We start from the raw sequence: 24,689 nt of genomic DNA, 5'->3' as shown, positions 1-24,689 counted from the left end.
TGCCTCAGCTTTCTCATCTGTAAAATGACCTAAAGAAGAAAATGGCAAACTACTCTAGTATCTTTACCTCTTTGCCAAGAAAATCCCAAATGGGATTATAAGGTATTGGACATGACAACTCAAAAATAAATACTATGGCAGGTAAGGACTGTATCTCTGCATACTCTGCATCAGTAGAGAAGAGTGTCTTCCTTGGTCAAAGTCAGAGTTTTTGAAGCAAAAGAATAATTACATTTACTATAAAAAACAAACAATACCAAATCCTTAAAAATCATTCTACTCAGAGTGAGAGGGGAAAGGACTCAAGGGAAGCTGTAACACGGTCAATCCAGCATGAGCCTTGCAATGATATTGACACTACATAAATAGCAGGAATGGCAAATACTAGACAAGAGTCCAATATACTTTAGCCTTTTTTTCAACAAAGAAAATTACATTTTACAGAGGCAGTAGCTGTGATATCTCTTTTTTATTTTTCTCGAGTGTGATAGTAGACACTTGGTAAGTATTTGTTGATTTTAGAGGGAAATGTTTGTGAGATTCATCGATGTGCACCTTTGGTACAGGCCTGTACCAAAATATAATTCACCAAGATTGGGTGAAAATGTAATACGATTGAATTTAGTGAATCTAGTGAATGAAGGTGCACATTCCTGGCATATTTTCACTGGTGTCTACATAGAAATCATTGATGAATCTCACAAACATTTCCCTCTAAAATCAACAAATACTTACTGAGTGTCTACTATCACACTCGAGAAAAATAAAAAAGAGATATTTGGAATGGACCATTCTGGTCAAAGTAACTTCTGCTTTCATGTAAATAAATAACTGATTATACTTTGTTAATAACCTTGGTAACTAAGCTTACCCATCAGAGTAATGAGATCTGACATGGCTTCATGCACCGAACCACCATACACACCAGAATGAAGGTCTTTGTCAGAGCATTCCACCTGGTTTGAAATAAGCATATTCTTACTTTGATGCATGGTAGGGGAAACTTAAAAAAAAAAGTGAGTGGAAACTATGTCAGTTCATGAACAAAACTGCTTTCTGCAATGCAAAATCATGAATTCCTCAAATTATAAGGCTTTAGTGGGGCCTGAAAATTGTAGACACAAAAACTTAAAATATGTCATTATATATTCATTGCAGCTTCTGTTTATTTTCAACTCCTCTGGCAAGAAGAGATGCAAATATAGTTTAAAAAATCTAACTGTCTATATTTGCTATAGGATAATTCTAAGATTTACGTTAACATTTCAGTTACTTTGCATAGACAATGTACAGTTCCATATAAATTTATGTTTTGGATGAAAATGATAATTTTTGATGAAAATTTAAGAGGCTATGCTTCCCTACTTCTCAATGCTAAACAGAATTTAATCTTTTCTTGACATTTTAGCATCATTTAAGAATAGTCATTCATCTGACAATTATCTGTTCATTATTATAGTATGATAATTTATGCTGGGGTGCCTATCCCTATACCAAAGAGCTGTTCTTACTTTATTCTTCTTTTTTTTTTTTTTTTTTTTTTTTTTTTTAAATTTTAAACCCTTAACTTCTGTGTATTGACTTATAGGTGGAAGATTGGTAAGGGTAGGCAATGGGGGTCAAGTGACTTGCCCAGGGTCACACAGCTGGGAAGTGTCTGAGGCCGGATATGAACCTAGGACCTCCTGTCTCTAGGCCTGGCTCTCAATCCACAGAGCTACCCAGCTGCCCCCTGTTCTTACTTTATTCTGTTTCTTCATAATGATACTTTCCCCCCTTTGCTTCTAAAATAACCTAAAATTCACAATCCTGCTGCCACCTTGGCTGTCTGCTAAGTTCTTTTCTGCCTTTCTTTGCTGTATGTCTGTTTTCCTGCCAAGCAGCAGAGGGTATATATCCATTACTAATCAGGGAGAGAGCTGCTAGCTTCTAAGCTGGTGAATTCCACCCATCACATCACATTGGGAGAAACCTTTGGTTTTCAGGATATTTTCTTTCAGTTATGACTGCTGTGTGTTTTTTTTTTAACCTATGGATTTCAGTCCTGGTTTTGATGGCTGACAGAGCCAGAAGCTTTACCTCTCTGCACATCAGAGGTATGTATCTAAGACATGAATACAGCACAGTAAGTGTTTGCCCAGAAGAACAATCTGCTTAAATGTATAATCTCGATGCTATTATATCAAATATAAGCATTACCTTAATGTCTTGGGGGGAAACAGGAGAAATGGCCAAGGATGAAACTCAGAAGCCTACCTCCATAAAAAAGTAGCAAATTCCTCTGAGGCCATATGTAACACAGGGCTTCTTTTTCCCCAACCAGTAGTTGTCAGAGATACAAACATAGTCCACATCTTTGAAGAAAGTATCTTTCTTAGAGAAAATCAAGTCATCCAGGCCTTCAGAACCAGATTCCTCCATGCCTTCTAGACAAAATTTGACATTGACAGGGATATCCTTTGAAAATAAAATAAGAAATCTCAGTAAACATCCAGCTTCTGACTATTTTTATAGCTTATCTTCTCTATCTTAAAGATAGAGAAAAGTATGTTTCAAACCACAAATTTTTATAAGTCATACTTTCAAGATATCTAAGATAGATCATGGCCAAGTCAGACCATCAATGTTGGAGATACTGTTATAGTGATCATAAATCTCAGATTTTTTTCATTTCAGGAGAAGAAACTCTATTTGTAAAAAAAAAGTTTCCCTCTTCAGACCAGATGTCCTGATTTTTGTTTCAGAAAATACAGTCACCATATGTACAACTAGTGCCAGACTCTTTTATAGATCTATCCCTGCCTTGATAAATTCAATCAAGAAATGTACAAGTGGGAAGTGTCTCTAATATAGTGTATATAAGTTACCTTATATTTTAAATTAATTTTTATTCTGAACTTAATAAACACAAAATAAGATGAACATCTATGTATACATGGAACAGAAAGAGGTCTGAACATGAAAGGACAGATCTCCACCCTATACAGTTTTTTCTTCTTTCCAAAGCTAAAACAAATGTAGCCTATCCTTACATAAACTATTTAAAAATAAAAGCAGGGTCATAAAATAATTACCATTAGTAATTTATAATATGAAAACAATATTTGCAATATTGGAATCATTCAATTCATTGAAAGATGGGCAAAATCCCTTTGATTTACAGTTCTCTTCTTTTTCAGATGCTAAATATGCATTTATCTAAGTTATCTGCTAAAAAGACTAATAATTAAAAACATCATCACTTTATATTTATATAGTTCCTTACAGTTTTCAAATAAGTTTCACATAATTAATTATTGAAATTCTCACAGCAACTCTGTGAGGTATGCAGAAAAAGTCACAAAGCTGCAAAGGCTCATTGTTCAGACTAGGCCAATGTTCCAATTATGCTATTTGACTTTCTAATCCAGTCCAACAAATATTTATTAAGCACCTAATATAAGCAAGGCATCATGCTAGGTACTGGAGATACAAAGAAAAAAATCCTAAAAACAGTGTTTGTCTTCAAGGAACTAAAATCCTTTACTAGGAGATCTTAACTACCACTCAAAACACTTCAGGTAACCTTTGGTTTAAGAAAAAACAATGCTCAAATATACAAAGCCTTCCAAACAATTAATGAGCTTATATTTGTATTACAGGAGAACTTATCACAGAGCTCCTGTAGATTCCATTTCCTTCATGTATTTAAACTATTACTTAATTTATGGCTATAGTTAGCTGAGCTGGGAAAATAAGGACATAGAGCCAGAAGCCCTGCCAGAGTCAGCCCTTGGGAACAATAGGGATTTCTTTTATGTAGGAGTTAGGCTGCATAACGACACGGCTCCTTTTCTCTCAAATTCTGCAGTTCTGTAACTCAAAGGACTCTTAGACCTCAAGCTAAGTGTTGCCTTTTGTCAAGTTGCTCAACTTCTCTAGGACTCATCTTCTTAAATTTTTTAAAACCCTAACCTTCTGTCTTAGATTCAATACTATGTACTGGTTCAAAGAGTGGTAGGGACTGTGTAATGGGGGTTAAGTGACTTGCCCAGGGTCACACAGCTAGGAAGTATCTCAGGCCCGATTTAAACCCAAGATCTCCCAAATCCTAGCCTGACTCCTTTACCACCATGCCACCCACCTTGTCCCCAGTACTACCAGTTTTGACTCAGACTAAAAGTTAAAATTCAACTTTAAATCAGAAGTTAATGAGAGAAAAAAAGCATAGTGATTTGAGTTAGTGCTGATTTATGGAATTGTGTTTCAAACTCCAAGGACTCAATCTTTATATAATAAGGATGATTATCCTGTACTACTTAGGAAGCAAGGTACACTTGGAAAAATGTGATTGACATACCTGATTTATTTGCTGAAAAGCTTCAAGGGCATTTAGCCAGCCAAGTACTGGTCCCTTGTCATCGGTTGCACCTCTTCCATACAGCTTTCCTAGAAGAAATGACAGCAAATTTGTGGGGAATCACAAATAAGACTGAAGGAAAAGTTCATTTCAAGTAAAAATCCAATATTTTGACTCTTGAATCCAGATATAACTTCATTTTCTGAATCAGAAGCACTCATTTCATCCCCTAAGGAGATTATCTCTTTTCTGAACTATCTTTAACAAGGAAATATGTCTAAGTAGGCTGTCTATACACATGTCAGATGTCTATAACCAGGGCACTTACCTAAAAGCAGGTGCATAATTGACCAGTATCACTGATAAATGGTCATAAAACTCTGTCACTGCTACAAAAGTTTAATTCACTATCCATCTATATTACAAGATCATATTTTTTCTACCTTTTTTCTCTCTCAACATAGCACATTTTTATGCAGAAGACGCTGACATTTTTTGAAATGAATATCATATATAGCCTGTATAATCTATATCAGATTGCTTGCCATCTCAGGGAGAAGGAAAAGAATTTGGATTTCAAAATGCCAAAAAACAAATGTTAAAAATTGTTTCTATGTTTACTTGGCAGTGGGCAGAAGGGTGGTAGTGGTGGTGAGCAACAAAATGAGGGGAAAAAGCAATGAACATCAGGAAGAAATGGCAAATGCTTATGCTAGCCACTATTTGACAACATTAAAATGTAACTTGAGGTCTTTCAAGAGATTCTTTCGTTCTCATCCTTTGTTTTTGAAGAGAACCTATGGCATCATGGGGTGATATCTTAACTTGTCAATGAAATGGATTTAAGTGAGGCAGGGCTGCACAAACTCCAAACCTCAGTGGCAAAGAAAAAAGTCAGGAGGACTGGTGATGACCTGGGATGCAGTGAATGACCTTGGCATCTTCCGTGTCTAAGCAGGCTTTCCGTGTCCTCTACAGCATTTGTTTCAGCTGCTTTCATGGCCATTCAAAAAATCTGCTCTCAACTGTCCATTCTGCCAGGGAAGTCTTGGGGTGGATATCCCCCTACCTCACCTATTGCTCTGTTGGTAGCCTGATTTAGTGGGCCTGTCCAGACAGTTTTACTGGGCTGGGACTGCTGCAGCTTCTTGGAGCCACAGGTGAGAGATGGGTCAAAGGTGAAAGAGCAGCCCTGAAAAGAGCTCAGCAAACCCTCACACCAGAAATGCTAGTGGCCCCTGAACACCCCATACACCCATTAATAATAATCACGTTGTTAATATAATGTCCATTTTCTCTTGGTATCTGTTTCTTTTAGTGTTACAGAACTTTCTGTTTAGCCAGGTGAGAGGAAACCACAAGTCACTTAGAGTAAGGAAGGAAGATTTATGATTATGTACACACACGAGGACCCAGAAGAGATCTTTCCTCACAGTTCTGGGCCCGTGGGAAGGGGCTCTGGGTATTTTATACACCATCAATCGGGGAGGATTTCCATAGGTTACATGATACCTACACAAGTTTCCATGTATGATACATACACAATCAGGGTTTCAATGGGTTATGAACACAAACATGATGGGCAAGCACGGGCATCAGAACATAGGCAAGGACAGACAGCGAGGGGTCAGGCAGACTTGTAGAGTCCTTAGTATGGTACAGACGGTACATCAATCCATCATGGATTTGTCAGGTCACAGCATGGGAAGTAACAGCACCCTAGAAAGTGGAACCACTTGCTTTGTCCTGGAGTCCCAGCAGGTGCAGGGGAAGGGAGGGGGGCATTGGTCACCCTGTTTGTAGCAAGCTTCTGGGTATGTCAGCCTTGCAAAGCCAGTCCTTAGAGCATAAGGGGGTCCCTAAAGGGGAGATCTGAGGATTTTCTTTTACATTACAACTATCCATTTAGAGCTGTATGTAGCTAAAGGGTGGCAAACAAGCTGCCAAACAGACAGGCTGAGCTAAAGGAAATGGATGTCCTATAGTGACCCCAGTGGTCAGGCCCACATTTATAACCGCTTTTCTATCTGAGAGGTCAAACTTAGTTAACTGTAATTCCACAGTTGCAGAAATGCTTCATTTCAGGATATGCTCTGGTCAGTGACATGGCTCTCTTCAGCTTGGATCTACCACCACCAAAATCACACACACACACACACACACACACACACACACACACACACACTTATACTGGGGCAGAAATGAACAGTATGGCAAGGTGGAAAAAACTTGCTTGATTTAGAGTTATAGAACCTGGGTTCAAATCTTGGCTCTGCTACTTATCTATTCTTTGTTGCTCAGGCAAGTACTTTACCCTCCCTGGATTAAATTAAAAGAGTACTGGACAAGGTGACCGAAGAGATCCCTCCTAGCCCTAAAGCCCCCAAATCAGCCACATACCTCCCACTCTTTTCTTTCTCTAAGAGGCTTCTTCTGAAGGTGCAACCTGTGTAGCAAACTAGACTGAGGCTAAGGCAGATGAATAGATGTGAGAACAGAAAGTACAACACTTCTGCTGTATTTTCTACTTCCACCTATTGTTAGTCCTCTTACTTCACAATTAAAATGTTTTATTTGGTAACTGCAAACTAATTCACCTATTGCCAATAAGCAGAAGGGAAAAGGAACAACTAGAAAATAATTGCTAGTGCAGAAGTAAATCAAAGGGCCTACATGATCAGGGTGAGGGACCATGGTATTAACTGGAAAAATGGATATTCCATAGCTGTAATCTTCCTTTTTCGGTTGTACTATCCTTCCCAAATTCCTATCTGCATTCCTTATGCTCTTTACATTCTTTACTTACTCAGTTTAGAGTCTACTAAGTAGTAGCTTTTCTTAATGGTTTAAAATAAAAGAAAGTCCCCACCACATAGCAGGGAAGGGAAGGAAGAGAATTTTTGCTCCTAGCATCTCAAGATGAAACTCTGGGCACATTTTCTCCCCATGGAAATGCTGTGATTAGACTTCAGATTTCTTATTTCCTACAGGTTAGTTAAATTTTTGTGAACTATTCTAGGAACCTAACTATTATGTATTTATATAAGTGTTTCAGGGTCTACAAAAAAAATTTTATTTAATCCTGACAACAATCTTGAGAGGTAGGTGCCATTTGACAGATGAGGAAACTGAGGAAGAAAGCAATTAAGTGTCTTGTCCAGGATTTCAGGTCTAGTAAGTGTCTGAATCTAGACTGAACTCAGAGCTTCCTTTCTGTAGCTCCAACACTCTATCTACTGCACCATCTGGCCGCCTAATTCCCATTTTCTATGGGAACATGGGGTCCAAAATCCAAGCAATAATTGACAAACTAATTTTTGGAGGAAACTATTTGCTAGCTGTCAACTGTAGACCCTACACTGAAGATGAAAGCAAAGTCACATTGAATGATTTACCAAAATTAAAGCTTTGGAACATTTCCCACTTTTTTAAAACCCCTGACCTTCCCTCTTAGAATCAATACTATGTATTAATTCCAAAGCAGAAGAATGGTAAAGACTAAGCAACTGAAATTAAGTGATTTGTCCAGGGTCACACAGCTAGGAAATGTCCAAGGTCACATTTCAATCCAGGACTTCCTGTCTCTAGATCTGGTCCTCTCTCCACTGAGCCACCTTCCCTTGGTTTTAATAGGAAAAATGTTGTTACCTCAAAACCAAACAAGTGTTAAAAAATAATACTGTTGCTCTTCCTTACCATCTTTTTCTACCAATGTGAAGGGTTCACTGTCCCAGCCATCCTCCAGGGCTGCTGGTTGTACATCCAGATGTCCATAAACACACACCGTTTTCTTTTGGGGATCTGAGCCCAATTTGCCAAGTAGAATGGGAGGAAGAGGAATTTCTGAGCCATCAGGGAGCTAAGAGTCAAAAAGGAAACAGTTAATTGTATCTAGTAGCCAAAGGCTATTCGAATACCCAAAAGACAGTCATACATGGTTATTGTTTACAGAATGTTAAATAGTTATGTTACACTAAGTGGCTTCTAATCTTCATATCTTCCTTGAAAATGTATCTGTTAAACTATGTAAAATAGTTTACTTTGGGTAAGAACAATTTGTTCAACTAAATCATTAATTCAAAAATATTTTCCCATCGACCAAAATTAATGAAAGTTGGTTATAAGCATGTACTCTCTAATTCCATTAGTTAATTATCTGTAGTATTCTATAGTATATGAAGCAATCAGTTTACTTTGTAAGCACCTTTAAGGACCTTGAGATTTACAGGAAAACTCTCTTCTAAGTTGACTTAGCATAGGTCATTTTCAAAGACCAAAGCAAACACCAGTTTTGGCAAATACATTCCTCCTTGTTTTGTGCCTTAATAACAATAAACAACTAAATTGGACAAACATGTAAGTATCTCTGTGCAAAGCACTATGTTAAGTGGTAGTGGTGGAAACACATAAAAAAGCCAAAACAATCCATTCCTGCCCTTAGGGAGCTTTCATTTGATAAGGAGAAAAATGTCATTTACACAAATAAAAAATGATCAAAATAAGTGAAAATAATTGGGGTGGGAGGGAAGGAAAATAATATTTGGGGGAATCAGGAAAGACTTCTTGGAGATGAAAGCATTTGAGCTGAGATATGAAAAGAAAGGAGGGCATTTCAGGCTCAGGAGCTAGGCAAGAAAATGAATATCACATACAGAAAAACAAAACAAACAAAAAAAACCAAATAGTCCAGCCTGGTTAAACTAAAGGGTTTACGAGGGTAATTAATTTTTTTTTTTAAACCCTTGTACTTCAGTGTATTGTCTCATAGGTGGAAGATTGGTAAGGGTGGGCAATGGGGGTCAAGTGACTTGCCCAGCTGGGAAGTGGCTGAGGCCGGGTTTGAACCTAGGACCTCCTGTCTCTAGGCCTGACTCTCACTCCACTGAGCTACCCAGCTGCCCCGGGTAATTAATTTTTAATCAGCCTAAAATGATAGACTGGAGCTGGGATGCAAAGACTATAAATATTAGGGTGTATATTTTAATTTAAAAGAAAATAGAAGTCAGTGAAGCTTCTTGAGCAGAGTAATGACATGGTCAGACCTGTGCTTTAGGAGGATCATTTTGTCAGCTATACAGAATGTGGATTAAAGAGGCTGAAGGTAGTGAGACTAATTAAGAAATGACATTAATAATAGTTCAAGAAAGAGTGACAAGGGCCTGTGAGTAGAAAGGAAGGGATACCTCCGAGAGATATTGTGGAGAAAGAATTGACAAGATTCAGCAATGAAATGGATAATGGAAGTTAAAGAAGAGGGAAAGATCAAGAATGACCAAGCTGATAAATACGGGGTGCCAGAAGTTTAGTAGTACCTTCAGTAAAAACTGACAATAGGGGGAAGGACAAATTTTGTGGCAAAATTAAATATGTTCTCTGTTTTGGATACCGTCAGTTTGACATGTCAGTGGGACATATGTGGAGATAGCTATCTAAGGAAGATAGCAGTGCATGACTGGTGCTCTGATAGAAGAGATGATAGGCAGATCTGGAAGACACCTGCAGAGAGCATTAAGTGAATCCATGGTAGATATCACTAAGAGAAACTAGAATGGGAAAACAGTCCAGGACATAGCCACGGATTTAGGATTCAGGACAGGGGCTAAGAGTTAAGATCTAGCCAAAGAGGCTGAGAAAAGAGTCATTTAGGCAGAAAGGAAACAAGAGCAGCAGCAAATAAAACCCAAGAGGAGAATATTCAAGAGAAAGGGGAGGCTAACAGCTCCACAGGCACAAGTAGGCCAGAGAAAAGAGATCATTGGTGACCTTAGGTTGTAGTCTCAGAGTCATGAGATTAAAAACCAGACTGCAAGGGGTGGGCAGTAGAAGTAATAAGCAAACAAAGTTTTTTTAATTCTAGGAATCCGTTTATGAAGTGAAGAAATCTAACAGAGCTCAAGTGAAGGTTAATGTAGGGGAGATCAAAGTATATCTGTATGCAAAAAGGAAAAATAAGTAGAGGGGAGAGACTGAGCATTAGATGGATGGGTGATCAAGGGTCACAATGAAGCAAGTAGAGGGATTTGCCTCATTAAGAAGAACCATTTTCTCCTCTGAGACTAGATCAAAAAATGATAGGGATCAGAGAATCACTGAGCAACACTCTATAAATTCATCAATGAATCTTGTACATTCTAAGCATGTACGTGAAAAACACAGTAGAGTTTTTAAAACTGTTCTGAGCTAAATGTTTTTGTTATTTAGAAATTTCAGCGGAATCTTATATTCCTCTTAGTTGCATGACTAGAAAGATGTATAGAAAAATAATTGGCAAAACCCTCCCCCTCCTCCTTTCCATTTCCATGAGTACTTATGATATGGGTAAATAATTTTAATAAAAATATAAATAATAAAGTAGGTACATAGGTATGGAATTGCTGAGATCATCTCAGGTTCTTTTTTTACAAGTAGCTGATACTAGCTGAGATTCTAATTGCTTGGTATTTCCTTAAGATATCTACAAAAAGATCATTCAGTGTCTTCAAAACTTTACTGTCTTCAACATGGATTTCTTCTTGTTTACTTGGTTTGGTCCACATTAATCTTCCTAACTTCATCTCTATCAAATGGCCACCAACCAAATTGAGATAATCAACCCCTCACACCTGACTAAAATAATCACCTAACTGGTCTTCCTGCCTCTAGTTTCTCACTCTTCTAATCCATTTTACATAGCAAGGTGAAATTCTTAAAATTAAACACCAAATATTTCAACATATAAAGATAATAATGAAACTGCTTATTATTAAAAAATCCAAACTATATGTAATAGAAGTGTATAATAGTTCACACAAGAATAGCAAAACTGCCCTTCTTGTCTCTATCTCTTTCTGAACTTCCTTCTACTCTTTTCTGTGTATTTTTTTTTTAAACCCTTGTACTTTCGGTGTATTGTCTCATAGGTGGAAGAGTGGCAAGGGTGGGCAATGGGGGTCAAGTGACCTGCCCAGGGTCACACAGCTAGGAAGTGGCTGAGGCCGGGTTTGAACCCAGGACCTCCTGTCTCTAGGCCTGACTCTCACTCCACTGAGCTACCCAGCTGCCCCTTCTGTGTATTTTTAAATGTTTCATTGACTCTTCTATTTTTTAAATCTATGACTGCCCAACTAAATCTGTCAAAGAAAAAAAAAGTCCTCCCTTATAACAAGGATAGTTGAAGAAATCAAGTCAATATATGGACCATATCTGAAAACATCTAAATTGGTATTTTTCAAGTATTGTTATGATCAGGTCACTTTCCTGCTCAAGAAGCACTGCCTTCCACCAGTAGGATAACAAATCTTCTCTTCTATTTAAGATTTTTCACAATTTCATCCAATCTTACATTTTCAGGCTCAAAACATCCTGACCAGCTAACTTCCTATCACAAACCATGAGCTCTATCTCTAAGACAAATGACCCTGGTACTTATGTATTTCTAAAGAAATCCTTGTGTCAGCAATGACAGACCAAAAGAAACTTTGAAGATTACCACTGGGTGAAGAGTACTCCTAACTGCAGCTGGACACTTTAATTGGCACCAAGGATATATGCTCTTGATATATTATTTTCCTTTGATCATAGAGTATAGAAACTGTATAAACATTGGACCTATATGCTCAATAAAATGGAATCTTTGATTCCATTCATGGCCCCTTTCACACTGTCAACTTCTCATTCACATGGAATTTCTCTCTCTCTTCTCCCTTCTCCCCTGGAGATAGTCTCCAGAGAGAACCAGCTCCTATTGTTCTACTTTTGATTGCATGCCACTGTGGAAAAGTGGCCTCCAAGGATTCTTTGCAGTTTTAGTTTTGACACCAAAGGAATGGAGAAAAAAATGAGCGCAAACTAGCAATAGTTTCCCACCAAAATGTTTAAAAGCATGGCAAGTTCTAAGAGTCCCTCAATTAAGATTCAATTATTTGTGCTTTCAAGAAAGTCCTTTTTTATGTCTTTTTTTTTTTTTTATCCTGGGACTCCATTCTAGGAGCATAGGGCCACAACCAGTAGGCAATGGGTCGCTCAGGGTCACCCAGCTGGGAAGTGTCTGAGCCCGGATTTGAACCTAGGACCTTTCGTCTCTAGGCCTGGCTCTCAATCCACTGAGCTAGCCCAGCTGCCCCTACTTTAGGTTGCAGTTTCTTTAGCAGATGTAGTTTTTTACAGGGTGGGGTTGCTAGCCCCACGCCCAACCCTCCTCCTTTTTCATCTGGGCTAGGGACCGTCCTTAGCCCAGGAGTGGTAAGGGTGGGCGATAGGGGTCAAGTGACTTGCCCAAGGTCACACAGCTGGAAGTGTCCGAGGCCCGGACTTGAACCTAGGACCTCCAGTCTCTAGGCCTAGCTCTCAATCCACTGAGCCACCCAGCTGCATTTGGTTGCAAATGTAAAATCAGATTACTTACTATCTCAGGGAAGGGGAGGGGAGGGAAAGAGAATTTGGAACTTAAAATAAACAAAAGAAGTTGTTTTTACATGTAATTGGAAAAAAACCCTTTTTAAAAGTACTTTTTGCCCATTGTTTCAATCATACCTTTTGCATCCCAATGTCTATCAGCTCAGTTGTCCCACCCAGTTGTTTTATATTTTCAGCTGCAACTTCCATCATTCGTTTGATTTCTTCTCTTTTCTCTGGCCATGCAGAAACACTCTGGATTGCCACCCATTCTGCAAGCTTCTGTTTGTGGATGACAAACAAGCATGGATTTTGGAATGCTATTTCATAAAAGAAGAACAGTAGCAAAAGCTTACAACATTTAATATCAGTGATGGCACTGAAAGTCTAGTCAAAACTGTTCCTTTGGGACTAAATTAACTAGAAGAATCAATAGTTCTTTTTTTCTTCTATGCTTTAAACTGACCATTCTTCAAGAATTATAACATAGCATCAATTTTGTAAAGTATATTTTAATCAAAATCCACAATTAATAGTGGGAATATAACACACTAATATGGCATACATGAGTCCACAAAAATATTTAGTAATGCCTAAAAATATGTACACATAAGCAAAAGATCTTGAAAATATCTAATCACTTTAGTTCTGGGATTCCATACAAATCATTCTAGCTTTTTACCAATGCCATCTCTTCCAAAACCCAGTTCTCTAAAGTACAATCTTGTGAAACAAAACTATGGTTTCATCTTAAATATTATCTCATTAGAAGCTCCAGCTCTAAAAGTCTATCATTTTTGTCTTCTAAACACAAGAACAAAGTTCACTTAAAATCAATTCCCCTTTATACCAGTGATTAAAAACCTTGGAGTTCGAGGCTTCAATAGATTCAAATTGAACAATTAAATAGTTTCCAACATCAGTTGCATCAGGTTTCCTAAACTAAAAAGATTTAAAAACCTGTCAGCACTAGTCAGCAACACAAATTAGAGATAAATCTAAAAATTGTCGACATGGAATCTAGAGTTCCCAAACTTGTAGCTTAGTGAGGTATGATGAACCCCAAGTTTAGAAATAGTTTGTAGGTTGGAGACCCCCAAAGCTTGTGCTCGGTCCCTGTTCTCGTGAGAATCCACCCTGAAGGGAATCTCAGGCTGGTGGTGGCAGACTGAATAATAGACCCCAGGGTAAATGCTAAATACCCTTTTGTCCTAGGTAGTCTTCCCCATAGTATCAAAGACCCTTCCCGGGAAGACTACCGGGGCAGGGACCATTCCTTTAGTATCCATTGTGTAAGCAGTCCCTTTCCCCTACACCCTAGCCTCTAGCTATGATCCCTTTCTCTAGCTTGATTGTATCCTGTCAGTATAAAGTCAATCATCTCTCCCAGCCCCTGTATCTTCCCAAAAGGTATATAAGTTCCCCAATTTCCTTTGTCCCTAGGAGTGGTCATCTAGCGCGGTGACACTCCCAGGGGGATCAGGGAGCAGAGCAAAGCAGTGTTCCTTTAGACTCAGCAGCTCTGCATAAGAGGCCCTCATCCCTTTCCCTTGATTAAAGAGTGGTTTTATGACTATTTAATAGTTCTGCGTTTTTTCTAAGTTAACAAAATCTAAAAACTTACTAAATTAAGTCACACTTAACGGGAAGCATTAGAAAACATTTAATGCAGATTAAAGAATATTTTCTTACCTTTACGTATTGTTCCTGATGTTTATCAATATGACTAAATAGGTTGGTGAGGATCGGCATTTTCTAACTCAAGGGTGACTTTGGAAACTCGGGAGAAGAAAAGACTAGTGTCCAATGCTTGAAATCTGTAACAGTAACAAAGACCGTGTAATCTGAAGGCACTGATATCCTATCATAAAACTTCTGACTCCACCCTTCTAGGAAAAGATTACAAAAGCAAAATACAAGAACATGAATTGCAACATCAGAAAGAAAAAAAGTTTTTCTTCCAGTGACACTAGAGAAGCTTTGGGAAAGTAAAAGTAAGATAAGCTGAACTCTATAACTGCTATATTTTTTCTTGAAGAGAAAATGTACCTCAATATGTTCAATGGCATTAGATGAAAGGTAGGTGTGGAATTTAAAAACAACAGGAATATGGAGGAGCCCCAGATGAGCCTTAATGCCTCCACTGCGATTCAGTCTTTCACAATAGCCTAGTACCAAAAAGTCAGATGACTTACACAGGGCCATTGTTTGAGTCAGAAGTTTCCTAAATTGAAATTAGCTTTCTCTATTCACACACTCACTAAAGAAATAGTAAATGAAAATGAAAGCAGTGTAAAATAATATTGTCTTTATCTTCATTCCTGTTTATATGAGATTGTTATCCTTTTAAAAGGAAAAAATTGCTAGTTTCTATGGAAATAACTCAATTTGAGAAGGCCCAGCAAATGAACTACCTTACTAGATTTTAGGAGGAAATAGTTGGGGGGCTGTGTGGGGAAGGGAGTAGAGAAAAGGGAGAGAGAGAAACACAATAAAGATAATAACCCTTTGAACTTTGGATCAAATGCATGTGACTCATTCTAGAGACAGCAAAGCAAAATACCACACTCAAATCAAGATTGAACTAGGAATAAGAGAAAACATTTTCAACATAGGGAATAGCCATTCAGGTTCAGGTCCTCCAGGAGAACAATCTTTTTGACAGAAAGCTTCTCATGCAAGAGACTGATCAAACTAACCCTACATTAGAAATGTAAAGTGAGAGAAAACCTCTTCCCCTGAATAAACTGCTAAATTTAAAACAAAAAACTACTTCTGGTATTGGGCCTTCTGACGCTGTAACTTCCTCTTCTTCAGCTATCCTAACTTGCTTCAATTGGGGAATTCAGATTCCTCTATCAAAACCCTGCAGTCCTGGTTGAGGAGCAGTGTTGACATACTGAGCAAATGAGCTCTGAAGTAACATTAAGTATTCTAGAATTGCAGCTGCTGCATGTGAGTATCCACTAAATCAGTCATGTTCTGAAGTGGAGTGCCAGATTAATGCCTATGCATTGACATATTGTGGTTAAATGACACTCTTCATACTTCAGGATTACAAAGTGATTTAAAGAGAAAGATGACTTTCTCTGCCTCTGAAATGGATAGTGGCAGTTGTTTAAACAGACTGGGAGAGTTATCACAATACTACAGCAATTCCCAAAGGCACCTAAAAGTTGCAGTTGGGATTTAGGTGATTAGGAACCAAAATTATCCAGTCTCCAGCATTCGCCTTCCCTCTCTTCAAAAACTCTCTTCCTAGAGAATGGAATATTTAAAAGTAACCCCCCAGCTAATGTGAACCTGGTGTGATAGGCCCTAGCACCTATAGATCTTAAAATTATGCAGCCTTTATCTAAATCAGCAAGATCTTTTTCCCTCTATCATAAAATGTTTCTTTATTACTCATAAAATGTTTAAATATTACATCTCTACAAAATTGGCAGTTTACAGAAGTCTTCATGCAAAGTCTAGATAACTACATGCTGCTGAAAAGACTCTTTTTAAAATCAGAGTTAATACAGACCAGGTGTCAAACTTGGCCAGCAAAAGGACTGGCAGAACCAGATTAAAATGTAATTGGGAAATATTAAGCAAAATAAATACAAATATACTACAGTATAGATAATGTCAATCTGTGATTTTCTGAGTTAAGATGTGACCTACGGGATCTTATTTCATTTGAGTTTGATACTGCTGGTATAGACATCCTGAAAAGTTTCTTCCTTCTAAGATTCTGTGATTTTACAAAGTTCTCTCATTTAATATTCATGAATTACCTAATAAAATAGACAGAAGACAGTTTAGTCCCAGTTTTAAAGATTAAGAAACTGATACTTAGATAATGTGACTAGGCCTGTGATTGGGAACATTTTAGAGACAGAGTGCCAGGTCCTCCCCTCCCCATCTCCCTCCCAGAGACCAAGTGTCGTGCCCCACATCCCCACACAGGGGAGAGAGGAAGGGCTCTCACTAGGCTGCTGGGCAGGTGATGAGAAGCACATGAGGAGAGTAGCCTGAGCATTCCACTCCCTTCCAGCTATGTGCCACACTGTGAGCTCTGCTTCCCTCAAACCTAGCTCCTCTCCAACCCCATCAAAGAAATCACTTTCACCACAGACTCAATAGGCTGCTATTTGTGTGGTACCTCATGCACATGTGAGCCATTGCACCGCCCCCCCCCCCCCCCAGGGGAAGGAGGAAGCACTCCATTGGGCTGCTGGACAGTGAGGAATGTCCTAAGGCACATGAGGGGAGGGGAACAGTTCCTACCGAGTCCCTCTGGCTTTCTAGTAATGAACTCTGGCCAGCAACTGCAGGCATGCCCACAGAGAGGGCTCTACATGCCTTTTTTGGCACCTGTGCTATAGGTTCACCATCACTGGACTAGGCCCAAGTTCATACAATAAACAAGTGTTTAAAACCTGAATTTAAATCTATGGTACAATGAAAAATACATATTACTTAGGAAAGAACTTTCTATTTGATAGAAATTGCTGAGAAAATCAGAAAACAGTATGATAGAAATTAGGTTTAGATCCTCATTTTATGACATATTCCATTAGGCATTCAAAATGGAAATGGGACTTTAAGAAGAAGATCATATATCTCTCACAGATACAAGTAGGCCATAAATTCAACCTAACAAGAAAGAGACAAATTACAAAAAAGTTAATTTTGAGTACATGAAACTGGGATTAAAAGGGAAGTGGTAGAATGAGGAAAATCTGTACCAAATTTATGAGATAAGGATTTTGGTATCCAAGATACATAAACAGGTACATACATATATAAAACCAAAATCAATGGTCTAATAGATAAATGGTCAAAGGATACAAACAACTAGCAACCACATGAAATAATACTCCAAATTATTGATAAGAGAAATACAAATCAAAACATCTCTGAGGTTTCACCTCACATCTTACAAATGAGCAAAAATGGCAAAAGATGAAAATTATCAATGTTGGCAGAGTTATGGAAAGACAGGTACAAATGGTACATTGTTTGTGGAGCTGTAATAAATCAATACAACCATTATGGAAAATAATTTGTAATTAAGTAAATAAAAATGCCCATATCCATTGACCCAAAGATTCCATTACTAAACTTTTAACCCCAAGAAGGCCAAAGAATATTTATAGCAATACAAAAGAATTGGAAACAAAATATATATCCATTGATTAGGCTGGCTGATGAATATAACAGATTATGCTGCAAGAAAAAATGAATATGACAAATATCAAGAAGCATAAACAGATCTACATGATACAGACTGTAAGCAAAATCAAGGAAAAAATATGATTACAACAATGTAAACTGGAAGAACCCCTTCCCCCCCCCCCCAATCTAAGTAATGCTACAAAAAACAACATGGCTTGAAAGAGACATGAAAAGACATTCTCACCCTCTTTCTTTACAGAGGGGGAAGGTCTATACTATAGACTCTATAGGATGGTATTTTGTATTTATTTTCAGATTTTTTCTGATGGTTGACCAGTTATTCTGTTTCACCAAGTGAAGAAGTACAAAAGGAGAAGAGGGAACAGAGTAGAACCCTGTGGGACATCAGAAGGAATGATCAGGAAGAAGACACTGAGCAAAAGAAAAAAAGAGCAGTTTGATAGGTAGGAAAACTAGAGAAGTATTTCCTAAAAAGCTGAAGAGAGAATGATCAATAATATCAAAGGCTATAATTAATGTTATAAAAAGTAAAGTAATCTAAGTGGGTCTCAAACGCAATTTGGGTGTGAGGAAGGATAAAGGGGATATAGGTGATTATAAGGTGAATGGAGGAGGAATGAAGGTAAGGGAAGGTATATAGGAGATAAAGGAAATGGGGTATGTAGGAGAGGGCAGCTCAAACAGGTTTATTCCCAGAGGCTTGAGACAGAGGATACAGGGAGGAAATTAGGGCCAGTAAGAAATGTTTAGGTTTTTTCTGGAGGGTTTTTCTTGTTAGTTTCTAAAGTCTCTTGAGGGAGGAGTCAAGAGAGCCCCTCCCTGCCAGTCAAACTGATGGCTGGAGGAAGTCTTGGGTAGGTACTTCCTGCCAAGATGGATGCCCCCAGTTCTCTCAAGAAATAAAAAGAAAATGATTCCTTCCCTCTTTAGCCCTTGCCTCAATCTTTGATACAATGATTCACCAGAGGCTTTGAGTAGGTAACAAGGGGATTTATTAATCCCAGGTTAGTCAGAGGGAAAGAGGTTCAGGATTTCTAACTGCTGCTAGGGAGAGGGGTGATAGTAGGGGATGGATCACAGGAGAGGTTTAGACTGAGAGAGCCTGCTCTCCCAGTCGGGAAATTTGACTGCCTTTAAGTAAAGTCCTTATTAAATCGCTAAAACTAGGGGTAACTTATTTGAGAATACTCTACTTGTCTATAGAAACTAAAACCCACAATGTTCAATCACCAAGCCTTCCCTTCCACCCAGGGCCCAAAGGAAAGTCAGGGGAAGGGAAGGGAATGTAGATGGAGAGGTCAGGGAGAGGTCCAGAGAAATGAGAAAGGTCTAAATTTCCCCAAGACAAGGGAATACCCGATGCAATTAGGCCAAAGCCATGCTGAAAGGCCAAGGCTAACAGGCTAAGCTAAAGCAAAGGCCTCCAGCCACAGCGAAAGCCAGAAGGCAAAAGCCTCATCAGTTGGAACTTCACCTCTATTTATAGCTTTAAGTTCTAACTGACTTTCTGAAGATTCTAAGACTTCTAACTGACATTTTGTGACTATTAGAAATTACAGAAACAAAAAGTTTCTGTTAGCCACCTTGCATTACAAATGTTATAACCATATGGTTGAGCTTTTTAGTTGTGACTGACTCTTCATGACCCCATTTGGGTTTTTCTTGAAAAAGATACTGGAGTGTTTTGACATTTCTTTCTCCAGCTCATTTTACATATGAGGAAATTGAGGCAAACAGGATTAAGTGACTTATTTGGGGTCACGCAGGCAGTGTCTGAAATCATGTTTGAAACAGGTCTTCCTAATTCTAGGCCCCAGCTCTCCTATTCACCAAACTGCCAACTGTCCATAAGAAAACCAGAAGCATAATACATGAAGGGGTATGTGAAATATTAGGGGTGAAAGAGACCAAAAGTACAAAAATATTAAAGATATTTTAATTTGGATCTAACAGGTATGGGGAATTAGTTCTCAATGTATAAACTCCCTCATCAATATAGATCAACAACTTCTCTATAACTTATGCTTTTTTTTTTTTTAACCCTTTACCATCTGTCTTAGTTTCACTCTAAGGCAGAATAGTAAGGGCTAAGCAATGGAGGTTAAGTGACTTGCCCAGGGTCACACAGCCAGTAAGTGTCTGAGGCCAGACTTGAACCCAGGACCTCCTGACTCCAGGTCTGATACCTAACTGCCCCACAACTTACAGTCTTAACAGAGATGCCTAGGGCACTGAGGGATTAAGTGATTTTTCCTATGATTATGGAACTTGTATGCATCAAAGGGAAAACTTGAACCCAGGCTTGATTCCAAGGCTAGTTTTCCATTCAATATTTCATGTAGCCTCTCCAGTAAATCTATAGTGGATGATGAAATGATGCTCATCCTCATCTTTCTGGGTCTGATAAAGTTGGGACAGGACTTAAGCCCCACTGCCTAGCCCTTACCACTCTTTGGGCTTGGAACCAAGACAATCAATTGATTTTTAAGATAGGGACTATGAGATGTATGAAAACCTCACCTGGGGCTCACTCCTCCTTCAAGGGAAATAAAGAATAAATGGCAGAGTGAGGCAGGAACAGACCAGGAGATAGGTTCCGGGGCCTCCCAGGATCAATAAGTTTTATCTCTTATACCTAACTATAATTTCCTGGATCATAAGGGCTATCTTTGGGTGTTTTAGCACTTTATCTCCAATGCCTTGGGCATAGTTCTTCTTAAACCAAGTAGAAAATGTGTGCTGTTGACACAATACTGTCAAGAATGCTACTGAGACATTACTAGTAGGTTCTCCAAACCATAATATGAATGACCAAGATTTTTGTCGTGTTTGAAAGAACGGGTAATTAAGTGGGCCACAGATAAGCATTCAGTTCTACCTGTAAGATTCTACTACAAAAATCACAACACAACAAATCACAACAAATTCAGCTCAATATTTAAAATTCAATACATTAAGCACCTGCTATGCCAGTTTAAGGAAAAAAATTTTCCAATTCTAGCCAATAGCTTTTACTCTAAGCAGTAGTCTCCATAAATTAATTCAGCCTTTTGGATAATTTGGTTTATTTTTTTAAAAATGGTACTGGAGAAGCTAGGTGGCCCAGTGGACAAAAAGAATGCCAGACCTGGAGTCTGGACTTCTTGGGTTCAAATCTGAGCTCGTATACTTCCTAGCTGTGTGATGCTGAGCATGTCACTTAACTCCCAATTACCTACCCCTTATGGCTTCTGTCTTGGAACAGATATCTGTAGCAATTCTAAGACAAAAGGTAAGGTTTCTGGTTTGTTTGTTTTTTAATAGTATCACTTCTCATTTGATCAATTTACATTTAAAGTCATGTCAAAAGAACAAAACTAACTGTTCAAACCCATGACTTTTAGAATGGTAAAATTAGAAGTTTTCTCTTTTCTCTATGTAAGCAATTGTCTAAATAGGAGCTAAAATTTTGGTCTTTTCATCAGTTTCCTCAAAGCTCCTTTTTGGATAAACTTTGCCTTATATGTAAAAACAGATTAAATACCTTATTTATCAATGTGCTCCAACTTCAAAATGACCCTGCCTACAATTACTGTGCACACAGATAATTAGTGCACTGTTAAACAGAATTCGCCTTCCAAAGAACTTTTAGTCTTACAACTTAATCTGAATTCTTGCCTGGTAGGTCAACAACAGCAATTTATTCCACTTTGAACTTAAGTCTTAAGTACACCTTCCAACACAATCTTCCTTCAGAGGAGACTTTTGACATTCTAAACAGATTTCTTTGGCTGTTATCTTTTTACTATCATTAGGCATATTTGCTAGTTTGCATTTCTCAAATTTCTAAGTCATCATTTCTCTTTTAGTACAACCTGCCTCAAAAGCATCTTAAATATAATACATAATAATATTTAATTTAGAATTATTAACTGACAACCAAATCACCTTTTCTGGCCACCTACAGAGCTCACTTTTTTAGGACTAAGAAGGCTTTAAAAAAAAAAAAAAGATGGGAGGGGCAGCAAGGTGGCACCAGGCCTGGAGTTTGGGGGGCCCTGGATTCAAATTTGACCTCAGACACTTTCTAATTGTATGACTCTGGGCAAGTCATTTAACCTTGTTTGCCTAGCTCTTGCTCTTAGAGTTATTACTAAGACTGTTAAGTAAGGGTTTAAAGAAAAAAAAAATGTTGGGTAAAGCCAGAATTCCCTTGATGCTCTTAACTTATCCACCTACTGCCTTACTTTTCTCCTCCCCCTTTCCGTTGTGTCTATCCCCAGTGCTCAGCAGCAAGATGGCGAATATTAAATAAACTCTTAATAAATACTTCTCCACTGATATTTTGGAAGGTAAATTCCTTACCTTGGAATTTAATAATCTACAATCTGGCTCTAATCTACCTTTTTCACTTTCCTTCACAAAAACTCCCCTTCATGCATTCCAATTCCAGCCAAAACAGGATTCAGGAAGCTCATCCCATACCAGCTTTTCTCCATGCATTAAAGGAGGCTGCCTCTCTTCTCATGTCTACAATATTAGCCCTGAAATCCTTCACCAATTCAGATCCATTTCAACTTTATTTAACACTCATTAAGCATTTTTACATGAAGCAGTATAATGGAATGTAGTGAATCCAGTACTAAGAGTCAAAAAGAATGGATTCAAACAAATACCTGATGGGACCCTGTACAAAGTTACAATCTCAGTCTCAGTTTCCTCATCTGTCAAATGGGGATAACACCTAACAGGATTATGATCAAATGGCAGTGCTTGTAACATGCCTTGCAAAATTAAGGGGCTCTAAAGTTGATAGCTATTATTAATATATGTTAGATGCTGTTTTAGGCCGTAGGAATACAAAGACAAAAAAAAAAAAACTATCAAAGGTCGGCATAGATAAGTGCACCAGAAATCTTCTCAGATGGCCTTAACAAAGATTCAGATTTACCCAGGTTCGCTAGGCAATGCATAAGGCAAATATAGAATGAAATGTTTCATTTCAAAAGCAAAAATATTTTTATTTCGAATTCAATGGATACGCCTGGGTCTTCCAGTTTTAAGGGAGGAAGACACAAAAATTGGATACAATAGGGAAACTTCGACATGAAGTTAACTTGAATGCGATTTCTCTTATCCTTAAGCATTTCTCCAGTACTGTTTGTAGCAAAATGGCACTTTATTCCTTTATTACTGCCTCATTCCCACCCTATGAAATTAAGTTCCATTGGGTTAGATATGGTGCCCAGTTCAAATTTTGATCACTGGTTCCTAGTAGAATCTCCAAAGTGGAGGTTTAATTATTTTTTAAATTGAAATGAATCTACAAAGCAGACCCTAAGGAATATGGAAAAGAAGATCCTGCGTTCATAGGACATCCACCATTTGTGAATTTAATAGTGGGAGTTGGTGGTGGGGTGAGGCATCGATTATAAGTGAGGAGACATCTGGGTGCTCCTCCCACAAGGGGAACGCTGAGTCAGAGCCACCTGCCCCGCGGGGGGGAAGGTAGGGGTTGGTTCCGGCGCCAGGTGGGATCCTCTCACGGCGGAAAATGAGGAGGTGCAAGCAGGAGCAGCCCAAACGAATAGCGGGTTGGGAGCAGGGGTCACTCCCGCGCCAGAGGCCTTAAGCCCCCTCGGCCCCGGTTTCCGGGGAGCTGCACCTTCCGCAGCTTCGCTTCCCCGGGCCGGGGAGGACATCCCGGCTCTCGTCCACCCCAGCCCCGCGGGGACTCGGAGGCTCCTCCGGACTTAGAACCCGAGGCCACGCGGAGGAGGTAACGGGAAACTCGGTGGACTCCTGCCCGCTGCACAGAGGAAGGTCCGAGCCCCGCTCACTAGTCCCAGGTCAACAGCCCCTCGCAAACCCCTCCCCCCAGAGCGATTCCACTTACCTCTCAACGCCGCAGCTACTTCTGTACCACGTGTTCCGTTTTTTCTTTTCCTTTTTTCTCCCTTCTTTTGCCCGCCCTTTTATCTACCCGTTCCACCAATCACTATGTACTCTCTCGGTGATTGACAGCAACTCGGCCGTGATGGGGCGGGACCTGGGGTAAGAGGGTGAGATCTGAGGAACTGTGTGCTGGAAATGAGACTTAAGTTTGCTATTTTCATAGAGCTGCTCCCAGGCCGGGCTAGAAAGGATGGTGGCCCAGAGAGGACCTGCTGCTGGGAATTCCTTTACGAGCTGTAATGATGACCTCGTGTGGGACCTTCCCCGGGGAGGGCGGTTGGGTTAAGACTGTTCCGAAGACTCGTGGACGGAATCGCTCACCCCTTTTATGAATTTTTCTCCTCCGGAAGTATTTTGCAGTTCACCAGCGGTCCCTTTGAATATCTCTGTTCATTGTTGTCAGCATCTTTTATCGTTATACAGTCAGTTCATTGCACAGTCAAAACAAAGATTCTGTTATTGTTCAATCGTGTTTTCTTGGCAAAGATACTGAAGTGGTTTGCTATTTTCTTTTCCGTGTCGTTTTACAGATGATGAAGCTCAGGCGAACAGGGTTAAGTGAATTAACCAGGGTCAAACATCCAGTAAACGGCTGAGGTAATATCTGAATCCCGGTTTTCCTGACTCCATTTACTAGGTGCCTATTATCCTTTCTTGCAGGGCTCTGTGCTAGCACAAAGGTACTTAAACCCTGTGATCTCAGCTCTTCAAAAATATCCACCTGGGATTTATTCTTCCTCTTACAGATTGAAAAAGAATATATTGGGTCCCTGGGGCCAGATGGAAAACTCAAAGTGGCTCTTCTGGCAACTCAGGATTTTAGAATTAGAAGGAGCTTTAGAGATCATCTAAAAAGGGT

The 24,689-nt window shown here is 39.0% G+C and overlaps 1 protein-coding gene across 1 annotated transcript in view; it reads right to left on the bottom strand.

Moving 5' to 3' along the window:
• CNDP2 (carnosine dipeptidase 2) overlaps positions 1–24,194 on the bottom strand; it is a 29,860-nt gene extending 5,666 nt beyond the window's left edge. Inside the window, exons 1-7 of the mRNA XM_044658102.1 lie at positions 23,772–24,194; positions 14,405–14,529; positions 12,851–12,994; positions 8,036–8,198; positions 4,340–4,428; positions 2,257–2,457; positions 872–956 (exon numbers count right to left, since the gene is read on the bottom strand). Of these exons, the coding sequence (XP_044514037.1) occupies positions 872–956; positions 2,257–2,457; positions 4,340–4,428; positions 8,036–8,198; positions 12,851–12,994; positions 14,405–14,464 (742 nt within the window). The 5' untranslated portion in view covers positions 14,465–14,529; positions 23,772–24,194. The remainder of the gene's footprint in view (positions 1–871; positions 957–2,256; positions 2,458–4,339; positions 4,429–8,035; positions 8,199–12,850; positions 12,995–14,404; positions 14,530–23,771) is intronic.
• Between the last annotated feature and the right edge of the window lie 495 nt (positions 24,195–24,689).

Source organism: Gracilinanus agilis, chromosome 1 (genome assembly GCF_016433145.1).
Source record: "Gracilinanus agilis isolate LMUSP501 chromosome 1, AgileGrace, whole genome shotgun sequence".
NCBI classification, from domain to species: domain Eukaryota; kingdom Metazoa; phylum Chordata; class Mammalia; order Didelphimorphia; family Didelphidae; genus Gracilinanus; species Gracilinanus agilis.
The sequence above is the reverse complement of the archived record's forward strand: the minus strand, read 5'-3'. Positions and strand labels throughout refer to the sequence as shown.